We start from the raw sequence: 16976 nt of genomic DNA on the forward strand, positions 1-16976 counted from the left end.
TGGTTATTTATCATTCTTTATGTGGCTGCAGCAGAGGGACACACAGCTTTAAAGGGCTGCATTTTAAGTTTATGTTACTGCTGGTTTTTAAAGAAAACACATTTTCTTTAAAAATGATCAGCGATTTATTTTCCTCAATTTTTATTTTATTTTTTATTTTTTAAGGAAAGCAGTTCGCCATTTTTTCCTTTCACAATTTTTGCTTATTTAAAAAAACAAAACATAACATCTTTTTTTTCTTGAACTGGGTTGAAGTTTTTGGTGACTTGTAAAAGGAAATATTTTGGCGATATTGATTTATTAATTTTTTTTTAACCTTTTTTATTTAAAGGGCGATTTTCCAAGTGTTCTTGATTTTTTTTTTCTTTATAATTTTTGTGATAAAAAAAAGAAACCAGTTTGGTGATTTTTTTTCTTTCTTTGAAGTTGTTAGCAATAAAATAAAATAAAACTTCTTTTCTTGAAAACATTTTTACAATTTTTGGTTTAAAAAATTAAATACATTTTTAAAAAATTGGGGCTTTTTTTTTCTTCCTTTTTTTTGTCATATTTACCTAAAGTCTATTGATTTGAAAAGGAAAGATTTTTGCTTTTTTAAATAATAATAATAATAATAATAATAATACTTGTTATTATTATTATTAATATTATTATTATTATTATTTTGTGATTTTTAAAAAAAAAGTCAGACGCTTCCGAGACCTCGCCGACAGGACGGCAGATAACGTGACGAAGAGTAAACACAACAGACCTTCAGCAGACTAAGAGGAGGAGACCTTCATCTGATGAAGAGGGGACCTTCAGCTGAGGAAGAGGAGGAGACCTTCAGCAGACGAAAAGGAGGAGACTTTCAGCGGAGGAAGAGGAGGAGACCTTCAGCAGACGAAGAGGGGACCTTCAGCTGAGGAAGAGGAGGAGGAGACCTTCAGCTGAGGAAGAGGAAGAGACCTTCAGCTGAGGAAGAGGAGGAGACCTTCAGCAGACGAAAAGGAGGAGACTTTCAGCGGAGGAAGAGGAGGAGACCTTCAGCAGACGAAGAGGAGACCTTCAGCTGATGATGAAGAGGAGGAGACCTTCAGAATATAAATAGTCGTCCTCTCTGTGATGAAGTCCACTCAGTCTGTGGCCGTCTTTCTGACGATGACGATGATGGAGATGATGGTGGTGATGATGATGGTGATGAAGATGACAATGTGGGTCTCTGCTGCTCCTCTTCCTCCTGCAGGTGACAGGTGAGATTCAAACAATCTGAAAATTCAAATCTAATCAGAAGATAAAAGAAGAAACATGAAAACAGATCAACAGACAATTTCTTACAATTAAAAAAAACATTATAAAACTGGAGAGTTTCGTTTTTGAAGAAACTGTGAGTGCGAACGCTGCACGTTGAAAAGTAGCGATAATGTGAAGGAAAGATGTTGACGCAGAAAAGCTGAACTGAATGAGGAAGAAGAAGCAGCTGAGAATGTGTGAAAAGGTTTACATAAACTTTAAATAAAATTATTTACAGATCAAACTGAATCTGAAACACGATTATGAAATAATCATCAAACAAACCTCCTGAGACTGTTTTACAACAGTTTTTATAACTGTTTTTTATAACAGTTTTTATGACAGTTTTTATAACAGTTTTTATAACAGTCTGCTCTGAACTCCGAACTGTGACTCTCTGAGAAACTTCACTGAGCTGAAATATCTAAGTCTGCTGTTCGTCTTTTTTCATTTTATATTTTCGGATCACTTGTAACACAGTTATGTTTCTATAGAGACTGAATATTCAGTGAAGGATAATTTCTGAATGAAACAGAGGTGCCAACATTTTTTTATTCCTGTTGTTTGGGTTTTTTGGGGGGAGTTTTTCCTCCTGACCCCTGACCCCTGACTCATCAGACACAGCTTCAGAGATATAAATGAAATTACATTTTTTTCTGATCAAATCTGTTTCCTGTTTCATCTGCAGGTCCGAGGCTCGTAACCACAGCAACCTCACAAGGTCACACAATGTACACAACAGCTACACTCAATAATACACAAGACACCTACACACAGCTTCTACACAATAACACACACAACTACACACAATATACATAACAACTACACAATAATACACACAGTGTGTAGTTGGTACTTTTTGAGTCGTTTGAAAGAAACTGAATTTAATTTAGTTTTAATTTGGTGAAACTGCTTCCTGCTGCCTCTGCAGGTTTGATTCCCGTAACCACGGCAACAACACAGGAGGCAACTTCACAAGGTCACACAATGTACACAACAGCTACACACAACAATACACACACAGTGAAGGGGGGAGAAAGGGAGGGGGCAACATGCAGCAACGGGTCGATGACGGAATCAAACCTGTGGCCGCTGCGGCAAAGATACAGTCTGTATAAGAGCCGCCGCTCTATCCACTGAGCCACCAGGCGCATCAGTTACATTTGTTTTAATTTGGTAAATCGATCTGTCTCCTGTTTCCTCTGCAGGTTTGAGTCCCATAACCATGGTAACAACACAGAGGGCAACTTCACAAGGTCACACAATGTACACAACAACTACGCACAATAATACACACTGACAGTGAACACACACTCAGAGAATGTGACTAACTGTTCTGTTGTGGAACCAAAGAGAACAGGTTAATAAATGGTTCTGTGGTCAGTAGAACGTCAGACTGAGAACCTCATTAGAAGAGAACAGTTTAATAAATGTTCTCTGTAGGACAGGTGGAAGTTAACGGGTCTGATGTGTTTTGCTCCTCAGACACTCGAACAACTCGATGGACGACTCGAGGATCTCTCCTCTCCTGTACGTAGAGTCACTTCACACTTTTTCCATCAGCTCTGAAATCTGCTGAAACTTCTTTGTTTGTTTCACAGGTTCCTGTTCCCCCTGGACCGAGAGTGAGACCTCACCTGTCATACACCTGTAACGCACCTGTCTCACCTGTCACACACCTGACTCACCTGTCATGCACCTGTAACACACCTGTCTCACCTGTCACACACCTAACTCACATGTCACGCACCTGTCACACACCTAACTCACATGTCACGCACCTGTAACACAACTGTCTCACCTGTCACACACCTAACTCACATGTCACACACCTGTCATACATCTGACTCCCCTGTCACACCTGCATCACCTGACTCACATGTCACACCTGTAACATACCTGACTCACGTCACACACCTGTAATATATCTGACTCACATGTTACACCTATCACACACCTCACCTGTAACGCCTGACTCACCTGTCACACCTGACACAGGCCTGTCTCACCTGATTCTACCTGTCTGTCCCCCAGTGTCTCACCTGTCACTATCTGTCTCTGCTTCAGTATCCCACCTGTCTCTACCTGTCTGTCCTGCACTGTCTCACCTGTATTTACCCGTCTGTCCCCCAGCCTGTCCTCGGTGACGTACTATGGCAGCAGGTGTGTTCTCCCCACCTGTCTCACGGTGAACCTCGGCTCCTCCATGCAGGGCGGGGACGAGATGGCTGGCGGCGCTGCAAGCGACCCTTTTGGCATTGGAAGGAAGTGAAGCAGCCGTCATCATCACATGACCTCGTCTCCATGGAGACAGCTGCTGAGGCTCATGGGTATTGTAGTCCTCAGATGAGAGCTGATTGGCCAGAAAGAGAGTGTGAACCATTGAATCCGGTTTCAGGAATCAGTTTGAAACTGGACTCATAATGGACTTCAAACAACGATAAAACACTCCTCATGCTTCCTGAAGGCCTGTGATTGGCTGTCTGTTGATGAAATGCACTCTGGGAGTTGGAGTTTACCAACAGTCTCACTATGATCATTGATTTCATGAATTATTGATTATTATGTTTAAGAACAGAATCTGTCAATAAATTGCTTATAATTAATAATTCATTTTGGAATAGGTGTGTGTGTGTGTCTATATAATATATGTTTTATATATATATATATATATATATATATATATATATATATATATATATATATATATATATATATATATATATAATATATATATATATGTTTAAAACAAAGATATTTTTAGATATCTGTTTTTACATGAGCTATATGAGATTTCCATGTTAGTTTGTCATCCATGATTACACCCAAAAAACGATATTCAGACACTCTTTCAATATTTACCCTATCTACACAAATTATGTCAGCCCCGTGCTCATCTCCGTGGTAACCTGGCTCGGCTATGTCAGTAGTACCGTCAACCTGATCATCTACACCGCCTTCAACACCGAGTTCAGGAACAACTTTCACAAGCTGCTCTGCAGACAGACGTCACACTAAAACTGTCCCAACAGGAAGCTCAAATCCAGTCTGACTGTCTCTGAGACCCCCAGACTGTCTCTGAGGCCCCAGACTGTCTCAGGGGTCCTCAGACTGTCTCAGACTGTCTCAGGGGTCCTCAGACTCTCCTGACACATCCTTAGACTGGCCTCAGATGTCCTCAGAGTCTCCTTTGACTGTCACAGAGATATTCAGACTGCTCTGGATTGCTTTATCTGGCCTCTTGTTGACCATGATGATGAGTTTTCCTGTAAATTGTCCATCACCAACAGGAAGAGGACGGTCTCGGACGGACCTTTGATTAGATCTCAGCTGGACTGAAGCACTTTGGCTCTTATTTTGAAAGTGTTCTCTTGTGTTAGTCTCTGAAGGTTTTGGTCATGTGATTTATTCAAGCAGAGGAGTAGTCAGATTACTGTCCACATTTCAGTCCAGAGGCATAAAATCTGTGAAGATGTGATGGAAACATAAATGTTTGATAATGATATTTTCATGTTGATGTGTTTAAAAGTGCAGGTCTCACAGATCTGTATCAACTTAGTATTGGTTTTAACATAAAGATTAATATTTTTGTGACTGAAGCAGAAAGCATGAAGGCAATAATCAAGAAAAAAAATGATGGTTTCTCTGAGATGTCATGTTGACAAAGAGAAATGTTGTAGTGAAGTTCAGTAAAAAGGAAAATTCAGTTTTTAGTATTTGAGGTGAATGTGATGAAATTAACTGAAACAACAATCTTTGTCATGAAAAAGGAAATTTAACAGAATTAATTAATGAATCTTTGTCTGATGAAGGTAGATGAGATTAAAGTAACCAAATTCATGTGATAATTTCTTCTGTATAAACATCAGATACAGCTGCCAGTCCATTAAAGACATGATCACAGGCAAAGGGTACATTGTACTTTTTACTCTCCTACATTTACAGAAGTTTCTACAAAACTGGGAGGCAACGGCAAACATATGTTTTTGCAGGCAATATTGGATGAAGCTGGAATTGATGTGTTTTTCTCCCAGATAAGAGATGTTATCTCTTAGTGGTATATAAGCAATATTATCTCATTGGTAGCAGATATTATCTCCTCGGTAAGAAATATTATCTCCTGGGCAAGAAATATTATCTTTTGGGTAAGAAGTATTATATCCTAGTTATGGAAGAAGTGTGAAATATCTCCTAGGTTGCAGATGTTATCTCTTGGGTAGGAGATATTATCCCCTGTAGTGGAGATAAAGTTTTAGACTGAGTTAGGCTGTCTTGAGGAAGTTATTGGACATGACCACGTCCTGCAGGTGAGAGTTTGTTTGTCCGTCTAATGACACGTTCATCTGTGGGCAGAGCTTCTGTCTACCTGTCACTGACTGCGCTTACCTGGGAGACACAAACCCCACACTCACTTTTTATTCCTGGTCCTATTTCCTGGGGGGGGGGGGGGGGGGGGGGGGGGGGGGGGGGGGGGGGGGGGGGGGGGGGGGGGGGGGGGGGGGGGGGGGGGGGGGGGGGGGGGGGGGGGGGGGGTGGGGGGGGGGGGGGGGGGGGGGGGGGGGGGGGGGGGGGGGGGGGGGTAACAAGGGTGGGGGGGGGGGGGGGGGGGGGGGGGGGGGGGGGGGGGGGGGGGGAGGGGGGGGGGGGGGGGGGGGGGGGGGGGGGGGAGGGGGGGGGGGGGGGGGGTGGGGCGGGGGGGGTGGGGGGGGGGGGGGGGGGGGGGGGGGGGGGGGGGGGGGAGGGGGGGGGGGGGGGGGGGGGGGGGGGGGGGGGGGGGGGGGGGGGGGGGGGGGGGGGGGGGGGGGGGGGGGGGGGGGGGGGGGGGGGGGGGGGGGGGGGGGGGGGGGGGGGGGGGGGGGGGGGGGGGGGGGGGTAACAAGCTCTGCCCATACATCCTCCAGCAGCGAACGTGTGAGTCTGGAGCTACCGACAGGAAACAGAGAGATGAATCAGTCCTTTAGTTTATTTCAGTTTTTTTAAAAGAACTCAAACAGGAGAGCAACATTCATACCAGCTTTATGATCTTATCTTATCACCCTCCTGCAGCTCCTCATGTGCTCTGAAATCAGCAATAAACCATAATAAATGTTCTGAAATCAGCGATAAACCATAATAAATGTTCTGAAATCACCGATAAACCATAATAAATAGACAACATCATTAAGAAAGTTCTGATCCTACGATTCACCATGGCAACGGCTCAGAACAAGGCAGTGCCCCCCCCCAAAGTTCCCCTTTAACTGCACAGATGGCAGATTCATCTGGAAGAACAATGCTGATTCTATTGATTTATTTAGTTGAATTATTATGTGTTATGTGTGTTATATGTTTTCGCTGTCTGTGTATGAGATGCTTCTATGTTTCGTTGTATCATGCAATGACAATTAAGAAACTCGATTTTAGACAAACACTGAGAGTTCACTCAGATTCTGGAGGAGAACCAGCAGCGGCTCTATAGTGAACATGTGGGTCATAAATCCAGTTAATAAACACTCTCAGAAGTTCTCTGTGTGAGGTTTTCTGTGCAGAATGAGTCCTCTCACTCTTCACACTCTCGCCTTCAGTCAGAACTGAGGGAGAACATCACCCCACCTGCTGGAGCCTGCAGGCATTACATCACCACCACAGAGACCATATCAGCACTTGTTTCTGACCACCAAGCTGCTCGACAACACCGCCACCAGGACGCTTTCACTGTGTCGTCTTTAGATTTATACTGCACTAATTAATACTGATAAATAAAACCAAATACTGCACTAAATAACACTAACCAGCTCAGAAAAATACAGCACTAAATGACACTTACTAGTCCAGAAAATACTGCACTTAATACTGCATGAAATAACACTAACTAACCCAGAAAATACTGCCTGCACCAGCTAACACTGACTGTTGAGTGAATAGTTGAGTAAACCCTGGCTCTGAGGTGTGGCCTCCTGTTGTTAACTTGCTGCAGCCAGTCGACCTACTTATCCTCTCAGTAATGCCCTGTAAGCCCTCAGCTAATCACACACACACACACACACACACACACAGAGTAACAGAACACTCTGTGTTCTCGGAGAACAATACACTGAGACTGAGCTGCTGAACACATGAACATCTGAACACATGAACGGTGACATCATGAGAGGCCTGCAGAGACACCGCAAGCATCTGTAGAGCGAATAACAGAGCGGGTGAGTGTTCTTGACTCAGCATCCATCAGGTTGATTACCGGTTATTGATAATTGGTTACTGGTTATTGAATAAAGTGTTCTCGGCTGCTGTCATCACATGACGGTCTGGAACGTTCTCACTCTGCAGGATCTGTTATTCTGCTCAGAACCGGCTGTGGTTGGAGTTCAGGTCTGAATGTGTCGGTGATCAGTGAGGCCGCTGTGACGACAGTTTGATTTCTCTCGGGAACAGATTCTGGATCAGTTCAGGCGTCACTGTGTCAAACCGTCAGAGAGAGTCCTGCTGAAGCTTTGGGGAGTTTGTGAAGTTTTGGGAAGTCTCAGAGAGTTTCTGTTGGACAGAGGGACAGGTCCTGGACACCCCTGTCTTCTAGAGATTCAGATGATAAAACTAATCTGAAACTGAAAACTGTGTTTTTTGTGGACATGAGGAGGAGATGTTGCTGATTAAAGGGACAGTTCAGATGTTTTTAGTGTGGCTGTGTCGGGTACTTAACAACAGTCAGTGAGTTACTAACAGCAGATGTCAATCAGCACACCTCCAGTTTGGAGTCAATGTGGATGCTAAGAGATGTCCTGCTCTGGACACGCAACAAAAGTGTTTGAGACACTGAAATAAAGTCCAACCTAAATAAGTGTAGGATTTATGGATTACCAGTATTTTCTGGGCTTCACTGTAATGTCAGATAGAGATTTCCAGCAGAAAAGGAAGCTGTTTTGTCGCTCTCTTCAGAGCCAGACTCCACTGATACAAACAAAGACTTTAGCTCCGTCTCCTCAGGAGCTGCTACTCTGCTGCTGAGAGTTATTTCAGATAACTGACTGACTGATGAAGGCACCAGAAGAGCAGCAGCAAAGCAGCAGGTCTGTCTTCAGAGAGATAAAATAACTGTTTTTCTTAAGATGTTTGGTGGTTATGAGGAGAGCGTAGACAGAGAACTGAAGCTTTTGTAGGCTTCCTGTTAAAACAAACGCCAGAAAGATGAAGCTGTGAATCACTAACTTTAGCATTCACTTAAACTTAAGTACATTTTTAGAAGCTGGACTATTTTTCGGTGTCTAAAACACATTTTGTTGCTGACTGTCCACAGCAGGACATCTCTTAGCATCCATGTCGGACTTCAGTCTGCATCTGCCGTATTTCAAGTCAAGTCAAGTCAATTTTATTTATAAAGCCCATTATCTCAAATCACAGTTTGCCTCAGATAGGGCTTTACACCATACGACATCCCTCTGTCCTTAGACCCTCAATCTGACAGCGGATCAGTGACTCGAAAAAAAAAACTGCAAAAAACCTGAACTGCGACGCCAAAATGTTGATCCTGAAGCCGTCCGTAAGATGTTCTCCTCAAACATGTTTCAGGTTCTTTCAGACAGAACAGGTGCTCTCAACTCACCGTATCATCACTTGCTCACATTTAACTGAAGCCATAATCTTTTCCTCATCTTAAGCAAAGGGCTTTTGTTGTGAGACAGTCTGAACACGTACCTGGGGGTGGATGGATCAAGTGTCTCTGTTCGTTGGGTCAATGATGGTGATGATGATGATGATGATGATGATGATGATGATGATGATGGTGATGACAATGATGATGATGATGATGATGATGGTGATGACAATGATGATGATGATGATGGCGGTGATGATGGTGATGGTGATGGTGATGATGATGATGATGATGATGATGATGGTGATGACAATGATGATGATGATGATGGCGGTGATGATGATGATGGTGATGGTGATGGTGATGGTGATGATGATGATGATGATGATGGTGATGACGATGGTGATGATGGTGATGATAATGATGATGGTGATGACAATGATGATGGTGATGGTGATGATGACGGTTGTGATTAAGCTGATGTTCTGTGCAGGTGGAGGATGAAGATGCTGGCCTCCTGCAGGGCTCTGTTGTGGCAGGTGCTCCTCAGGTTTTCGTATCAGGTGGTCACAGGTGAGAACAAAGAGAGCATCTTCACTCTGACCTTTGAATTCTGGATGACCTAACCTGTGCATCCTGCTCTGCAGCCAGTCTGTGTCTGGGGGGGTCGGACATCTCAGCATCAGTCAGAGAGAACAGTCCACCGGGTCAGCTTGTCTCCGAGCTCAGCATCACCGCAGAACCCGGATCCAGCAGCGTCCGGCTGTGTCTGACCGGAGACAACAAGGACTGGTTCTACCTGGAGGGACGGACCATCAGACTCAACACGTCCACCTCCAGAGTCCTCGACAGAGAGGTACACATTCACACCTCCACACCTGGCAGCTAATCCTGGATCACATGGACTCAGTGTTTGTTGTCTGTGTGTTTGTCCCTCAGCTTCAGGGGTCGGTGCTGATAGCACAACTGACCTGTTACGAGGATGATGTCGTACAGGTAGGTCACCTGTCCACCATGACCACCAGCAGCTCGTCAGTGACTGAAAGAACGTCTCTGTGTGTCGTCAGACCCAGTACAGGATCCTGGTGGAGATCATTGACGAGAACGACAACAGACCACACTTCCTGCCGGAGACAATCCAACCGCTCACCATCAGTGAGGTAAAACACAAAGGGTTTACACCAACAGGTCAGACACAAAGAGTTAACACCAACACTGTGTGTGTGTGTGTGTCTGTGTGTGTCTGTGTGTATGTGTGTGTTTTGATATCAGCTGACTGCGGTGGACTCTGTGGTTTTTTCGGTGTCAGCTGTGGATGCAGACGGAGACATGATCAGTTATATCATCGATCAGTCATCGGTAAGATGCTGCACCGACTGACTCTGAGTCAAATTTTTAAAGACCATCAGTATAGATGGTACAAAATAAGTCTAAAAGTGCAATCCTGACCCTGACCCTAACCCTGACCCTGATCCTGACCCTGACCCCTAACCCTGACCCTGACCCTGACCCTGACCCTAACCCTGACCCTGACCCTGACCCTAACCCTGACCCTGACCCTAACCCTGACACTGACCCTGACCCTGACCCTAACCCTGACACTGACCCTGACCCTAACCCTGACCCTGATGGGTTCTGTTTCATGACTATAGAACAGCTTTTTAAATGTATATAATTATTTTAACAATAATGAACTCAGAACAGGATTAAATTGACTATTTAAATATAATTTAGGGAATGCTCTTTATTTATGTGAAGTAGGGGGGTGCAGAGAGGGGGTGGGACTGATATTTGTGTTTTTGGCAGACGACTGCCAGTACTGCCAGTTTTGAACAACTTACCTTTCTTGCCTGCGTTTGTTTCCTATTTAATTTTTGCGTAATTTAGAAGAAATTTTAGAAGAAATAACTAACTCCACAGGTCCAATTCCAACTTTTCCAAAACTTTCAGGGTATTTCAAAACTTTCCAGGCCTGGAAATCGCTACCTGTATGTGTCTCTCAGCAGACCGACGCCAGATTCTTCAGGGTCGACCTGCCCAACAGCGGGAACGTGGTCCTGAACAGACCGCTGGACTACGAGAGCAGGACTCACCTGCAGCTGAGGATCTGGGCCCAGGTAAGATTGTGAGGTCATCCACCACTGCCGCCACGCCTCTGATGCCTCAACATAAACACAAACAAATAAAAAAACAAACAAGCAAATAAGGTTTGTTTTTAACAGGAGGCAAACACGGTGGAGAAATTCAACACGTCGGCTGTTCTGAGCATTGTCATCGAGGACGGAGACGACCAGTACCCGCACTTCCTGCCCTGCACATCTGTTTCCCCGGGTGTTCCCGTCTGCATAAACCCCACCTACACCGCCAACATCACCCACAAACACCAGGTAAACAAACAAACAAACAAACAAGCATCATTATCACTGTCATGGTTTACTGTCAACAGGTCTATTTGTTTACTGTTGCAGGATGGCGTTCTGGAGTTTTCTCCTGGTCCAATCAGAGCGGAGGATGGAGACCGAGGGATCAACACATCTCTGGTTTTTTCTCCATCCTGTCAGGTGAGTGCTGCCGCTCTCTCTCTCTCTCTCCCTCTGCATAACATACAGACGTCAAAAAAGTCACCGCACACGTCTGCATGATACGCCCCAGACAGCGGCTCAGAACGTGGTTGCACAGAACCGGTCGTTTGCTCAGATTTGCCACACCTGCAGCAGCAGCACAATGCGCTGATAAAGTGCATCAGGTTGACACGCCGCTGTAACAATGTCAGCAGAACCGAGGTTCCTGTAGGCTGAAGAGGAGGAACATCGGAACATCCAACAAACACAGAGTCTCTGTTAGGAATTCTCTTCCTGTCTGAATATGACATTTTTTTTTCTCCACCTCATCATGAGCCTCTGTCCTCGGACCCGAACCGTCTGGACAGAACGAACAGAACATGTGTGTGTGTGTGTGTGTGTGTGTGTGTGTGTGTGTGTGTGTGTGTGTGTGTGTTTGTGTTTGTGTGTGTGTGTGTCAGCAGGTGGTGACCAGGGCAGGTTTGTGATCGAAAACACAACAGGTGAGATCAGGTTGACCCGACCGCTGAATGACCGCCAACTGGAGACGAACTTTACCCTCAGAGTCATGGTAACAACACCATTTCCTGTTTAAGGTTTGATTTTAAACTAATCAGGACAGAACCACAGGTGTAACTTCCAGGCCCTGCCCCCTGCAGGTGCATCAGGAGGACGACAGGCTGAAGTACTCCGTGGCGTCGGTTCTGATCAGAGTTCTCAGTGAGAACCGGTTCCCCCCGCTCTTCAACAGAACAACCTTCAAAGGTTTCATCATCCAGAGCTCAAGCCCCGCCTCCATCGTCTCCACCTACGGCAACCAGGTGTTACAGGTGCAGGCCTCTGACCGTGACTTTCTCGATGTAAGAACCCTCTACATGTGCTGTGAGCTGCACAACACCATCTGTAGGACATCACCTGTAGGACATCCTCTGCAGGACATCACCTGGTGACTGATGTCTGCTGTCCAATCACAGGGCCAGAATCCATCCATCCACTACTCCCTCCACCCGCTGTCTGGACTGTACCAAGTCACCCAGGGGGGGGTCCTGATTGCCAGGACGGACCGATTGCACGCCTTCGATAGACACATACTGCAGGTGAACCAACGTACTACAGTAATGCAGTATCATCAAGTACTCTGACCTTTATTATACTACAGTAATGTAGTTTTATCAGGTACTCTGACCTTTATTATACAGCTGATACTGTAATACTTACAGAGTACAGCTGATACTTTAATACACAGAGTACAGCAGGTATTTGTAATGATTGATCTGCAGGTCAGAGCCAGAGATGAAGAATCAGGAGAAGAAGCTTTGGCTTCAGTTGACATCGAAGTCCTGCAGAGAGGACAGACAGGTGAGGACAACAGCAGGATACACCTGAAGACCACAACACACATATGTGAACACACACGACAACAAACACGTGTGCTGACGCTGTGGTGCGTTCACTGTCCCTCTGTCCTCTCCTCAGTCCCTCGTGCTGCGTTCACTGTCCCTCTGTCCTCTCCTCAGTCCCTCGTGCTGCGTTTACTGTCCCTCTGTCCTCTCCTCAGTCCCTCGTGCTGCGTTCACTGTCCCTCTGTCCTCTCCTCAGTCCCTCGTGCTGCGTTCACTGTCCCTCTGTCCTCTCCTCAGTCCCTCGTGCTGCGTTCACTGTTCCCTCTGTCCTCTCCTCAGTCCCTCGTGCTGCGTTCACTGTCCCTCTGTCCTCTCCTCAGTCCCTCGTGCTGCGTTCACTGTCCCTCTGTCCTCTCCTCAGTCCCTCGTGCTGCGTTCACTGTCCCTCTGTCCTCTCCTCAGTCCCTCGTGCTGCGTTCACTGTCCCTCTGTCCTCTCCTCAGTCCCTCGTGCTGCGTTCACTGTCCCTCTGTCCTCTCCTCAGTCCCTCGTGCTGCGTTCACTGTCCCTCTGTCCTCTCCTCAGTCCCTCGTGCTGCGTTTACTGTCCCTCTGTCCTCTCCTCAGTCCCTCGTGCTGCGTTCACTGTCCCTCTGTCCTCTCCTCAGTCCCTCATGGTGCGTTCAGGGAGCAGCAGATGTTTGGAGATGTGGACAGCAGACTGGCCGGAGGGATCACGGCGACGGTTCTGTTAATGTTCCTGTCGGCGGCTCTCCTAGTTCTGCTCCGAGCTGCGAGGAGACGACGACTGCTAAGGAACCCTGATGACCGAGCGGCTGTCGCCATCGGGAAACATCCCAATGTGGTAAGAAGGACATCGCAGACACCTGAACACACCTGAATACACCTGAACACACCTGAACACACCAAGGACACAACAGACACCTCAACAGTTTTATTATGAGCCACGCCTCCACTGTCAGTATACACATGAGCCCTATTCTCTCTCGGGCCAACACGGAGACGCTGATGCATGCTTTTATTACCAGTCGTATCGATTACTGTAATGCCCTGCTTTCTGGTCTTCATAAAAAGAGTATCTCAGGTCTACAACTATTACAAAATTCCGCAGCTCGTGTCCTGACGAAGACCAGAAGGCGGGCCCACATCACATCGGTTTTAGAATCACTGCATTGGCTCCCCGTGTGTTTCAGGATCGACTTTAAGGTTCTTTTAATGGTTTTTAAATGTGTTAATGGTCTTGGGCCTTCTTATCTGTCAGAACTGCTTCTACCCTATGAACCCTCACGGTCCCTGCGCTCCTCTGGCAGTGGCCTCCTAGTCGTTCCTAAAGTCAGGACACATACCCACGGCGAGGCGTCCTTTTACCACTATAGCCCTCGCCTCTGGAACAGCCTGCCGGAGGAGCTTAGGGCCGCAGAGAACGTCCATGTTTTTAAGAGCAGGCTCAAGACCCACCTTTTTAGCTTAGCTTTTAACTGATATTTATTTATTTTATCTCTACCTATTTAGCTTAGCATCTTATGATATGTTACCATTATTTTTATTGCCTATAGCCTTATTTTATTTATCCTATTGTTTGGTTTCATGTTACAGTTTACTTATTCTTAATATTTCTTATGTTCTCCAACTGTTTCCTCCGGGGAGCCCTCTGTGCCGGGAGCGGTGGTCGGCCGTGGCCACCTGGGTGCTGTCCTGTGGTGTCTGGGTGGAGGTTGGGCGTTTCTACCCCGCCTCCTCTGGTCACTCCGTGTCGATGCTCCTGGTGGCCGTGGCGGATTAGCTGCTCTCGGTGCAGACGGCTCCTCTGATGGCGTTTCCTTGCCGGGTTCATCTGTATTCAGCCCTGCGTACAATATCTCATTGCTGTTGTTGGGGTGCGTGCGTGTGCATGTGTGTGTGTGTGTGTGTGTGTATGTGTGTGTACGTGTGTGTATGTGGGTGTGTGTACTTGGGCGCGTGCGTACGGAGCGGGGTGGGGTATGAATGTGATTTTGTGCGGGGAGCAGGGAAGGATGGGAATGATTTTAACCTGTAAAGCACTTTGTGTTACTTTTTGTATGAAAAGCGCTTTATAAATAAAGTTTGATTTGATTTGATTTGATGAGACTCTTATCATCATCATCAGTGCATTTAATAATTTCACACCTACCGTTATTGTGATATGACATTTGTCTGTTTCCATTTCTTTTTGTCATGATTGTATTTCATTTGTTATTTACATCTATCACTCGTCTGTCCGTCCTGAAGAGGGATCCCTCATCATCCTCAGTCGCTCTTCCTGAGGTTTCTTCCTTTTTACCCGTTACAGGGGTTCTTTTTCGGGAGTTTTTCCTCGGGTGATGTGAGGGTCTGAGGGCAGAGGGATGTCCTACACTGTAAAGTCCTCTGAGACAGACTGTGTTTGTGGTCATGGGCTCTATAAATAAAACTGACTTGACTTGACTGAACACACTGAGGACACAACAAACACCTGGACACAGACTCTGAGACAGGACCAGGACGCTCACACACAAAGTGTCCTGATGAATCAGCAAACGATGTTTAATCTGTGTCCTCATGTCTGTCCTCATGTCCTCTGTAGACATTACTGTGGTTCCACATGGTGAGTTTAAAACTTTGATGTCATAGTGAAGGAGACGGTGTTGACTTCCTGTGATGTCATAGTGAGGTAGACAGTGTGGACTTCCTGTGATGTGTTCCTGTTTTTAGGAGACGTCAGTGGACGTCTTTCTGTGGTCTCGATGTCCACAATCATCGGTTCATCGTTGTGACTGTGAAAAACACTGAGATAATGTGAAATAATAAATTCATGTGAAGTGAATGAGTGAATGTGAACTCCAGGTGTGAACGAGTGCATCAGGTGAAACGCTAACTCTCTCAGTGTTTTTGTGACTGACAGGTAAACGAAGAGTCGTCCTTCAGCGGCAGAGCTTTCTCTCATCAGTTTGAGTCATCTTCACGGTGTCTCAGTCTCCACGGGAGACAGGGCGTCTACACCAGGAGACTGTCTCTGCTTTCTCCTGCGTCTTCATCATTATCACACATCATCAGAGGAGCCACGTCTCACTCTGGCCTGTCCCCTGTCTCAGAGAGTCCACCTGAGACTGTCCTCACACCTCAGACTGTCCTCACACCTCAGACTGTCCTCACAGCAGGTCCGTCCACAGGTATCCATGGTGATGACATCACAGCAGATGACAACATGAAAATCAACCAATCAGAGGACCCATACAGAGCCATAACCTCTGTCATCTGTCTGTCCGAAGACAGCTCAGAGGACATGGACACATCTCCACAGCAGCCAATCACAGAATAGTAACAGAGAAACTGTCACAGCTCAGCAGCCAATCACAGGACACTTACACAGCTCCAACCAATCAGCATGAAGGAGGATAAACCTGACTTCAGTTTCAGGGTTGTTGTTTGTTGTTTGTGTTTACAGTTGTGTGTGTGATGACGTACTGACTGTGTTTTTACATTCATGTTGTGTAATGATCTGATCAGAGAACAGGTCGATAATCACTGATCAATAATCAACGATCGGACGGAGCTGTGGAATTCTGCACTAATAGTCACGTTGAGTATTAACTCAGTCTTTTTGTTATTGATCCTGCAGAAATTTGTATTGATCTGTTATGTTCATTTATTGATAAATTGATGACAGTTTGAGTCGTTGTGATCATCTGCTGATTATTGAATCTCTGTTTGTTTGATTGTTACTGACTTACAAATGAACTGAAAATGAGGATTAATACATTTATTTTTGGAAGACGGAGCTCTTGTCTCTTTTTCTTGACAAACTGAATTTACAGACAAAAACAACAACAACAAAAACAACAACAACAACAACAACAACACAGTCATGTGATCAGCCACCATGAAGTCACTTAAAAACTGTCTGCAACAGGAAAACTACAAGCATGCACAGCAGCTGACCAATACACACTCACTGCTGGGTGACCTGACGTGACCTCGTCTATGTAACATGATGACACCAAGAAACATACCATCCCACGCCCAGTGAAACCGTGAGATCAATATCTGATCAATATCTGATCAATGTCTGATCAATGTCTGATCAATGTCTGATCGGCTGTTAAATATCTGATACAAACACGCCGAAGTTCAGTCTGACGTTCGACCGACAGTCAGAGAGACAACAGACGCACACACGTACATACACGTGCACGTGTGCACACACGCACGTACA

At 45.7% G+C, this 16976-nt stretch overlaps 1 protein-coding gene and 1 long non-coding RNA gene across 2 annotated transcripts; both read left to right on the forward strand.

The window, feature by feature from the left end:
- The first annotated feature begins 2060 nt into the window (after positions 1–2060).
- Positions 2061–3510, forward strand: LOC121961633. The gene is made up of 3 exons (XR_006107065.1): positions 2061–2528; positions 2758–2802; positions 2874–3510. It is a non-coding gene; the product is annotated as an uncharacterized LOC121961633 (long non-coding RNA).
- Positions 3511–9339: 5829 nt separating this feature from the next.
- LOC121961277 (cadherin-4-like) lies at positions 9340–16107 on the forward strand. Its single transcript, XM_042511202.1, has 14 exons — positions 9340–9412; positions 9487–9695; positions 9779–9835; positions 9907–9999; positions 10112–10198; positions 10846–10956; positions 11062–11226; positions 11308–11395; positions 11865–11971; positions 12060–12260; positions 12375–12497; positions 12681–12759; positions 13411–13607; positions 15666–16107. The coding sequence occupies exons 1-14, from the start codon at positions 9340–9342 to the stop codon at positions 16080–16082; spliced, it is 2007 nt and encodes a 668-aa protein (XP_042367136.1). The 3' UTR covers positions 16083–16107.
- Positions 16108–16976: the final 869 nt, after the last annotated feature.

The sequence above is a fragment of the Plectropomus leopardus genome, chromosome 22, assembly GCF_008729295.1.
Source record: "Plectropomus leopardus isolate mb chromosome 22, YSFRI_Pleo_2.0, whole genome shotgun sequence".
NCBI classification, from domain to species: domain Eukaryota; kingdom Metazoa; phylum Chordata; class Actinopteri; order Perciformes; family Serranidae; genus Plectropomus; species Plectropomus leopardus.

Coding starts and splice junctions, on each gene's coding strand:
- LOC121961277 (XM_042511202.1), top strand. CDS start 9,340: ATGAAGATGCTGGCCTCCTGCAGGGCTCTGTTGTGGCAGGTGCTCCTC. Junction 9,696..9,778: donor CCAGAGTCCTCGACAGAGAG/GTACACATTCAC, acceptor TTTGTCCCTCAG/CTTCAGGGGTCGGTGCTGAT. Junction 12,760..13,410: donor CCTGCAGAGAGGACAGACAG/GTGAGGACAACA, acceptor TCCTCTCCTCAG/TCCCTCATGGTGCGTTCAGG.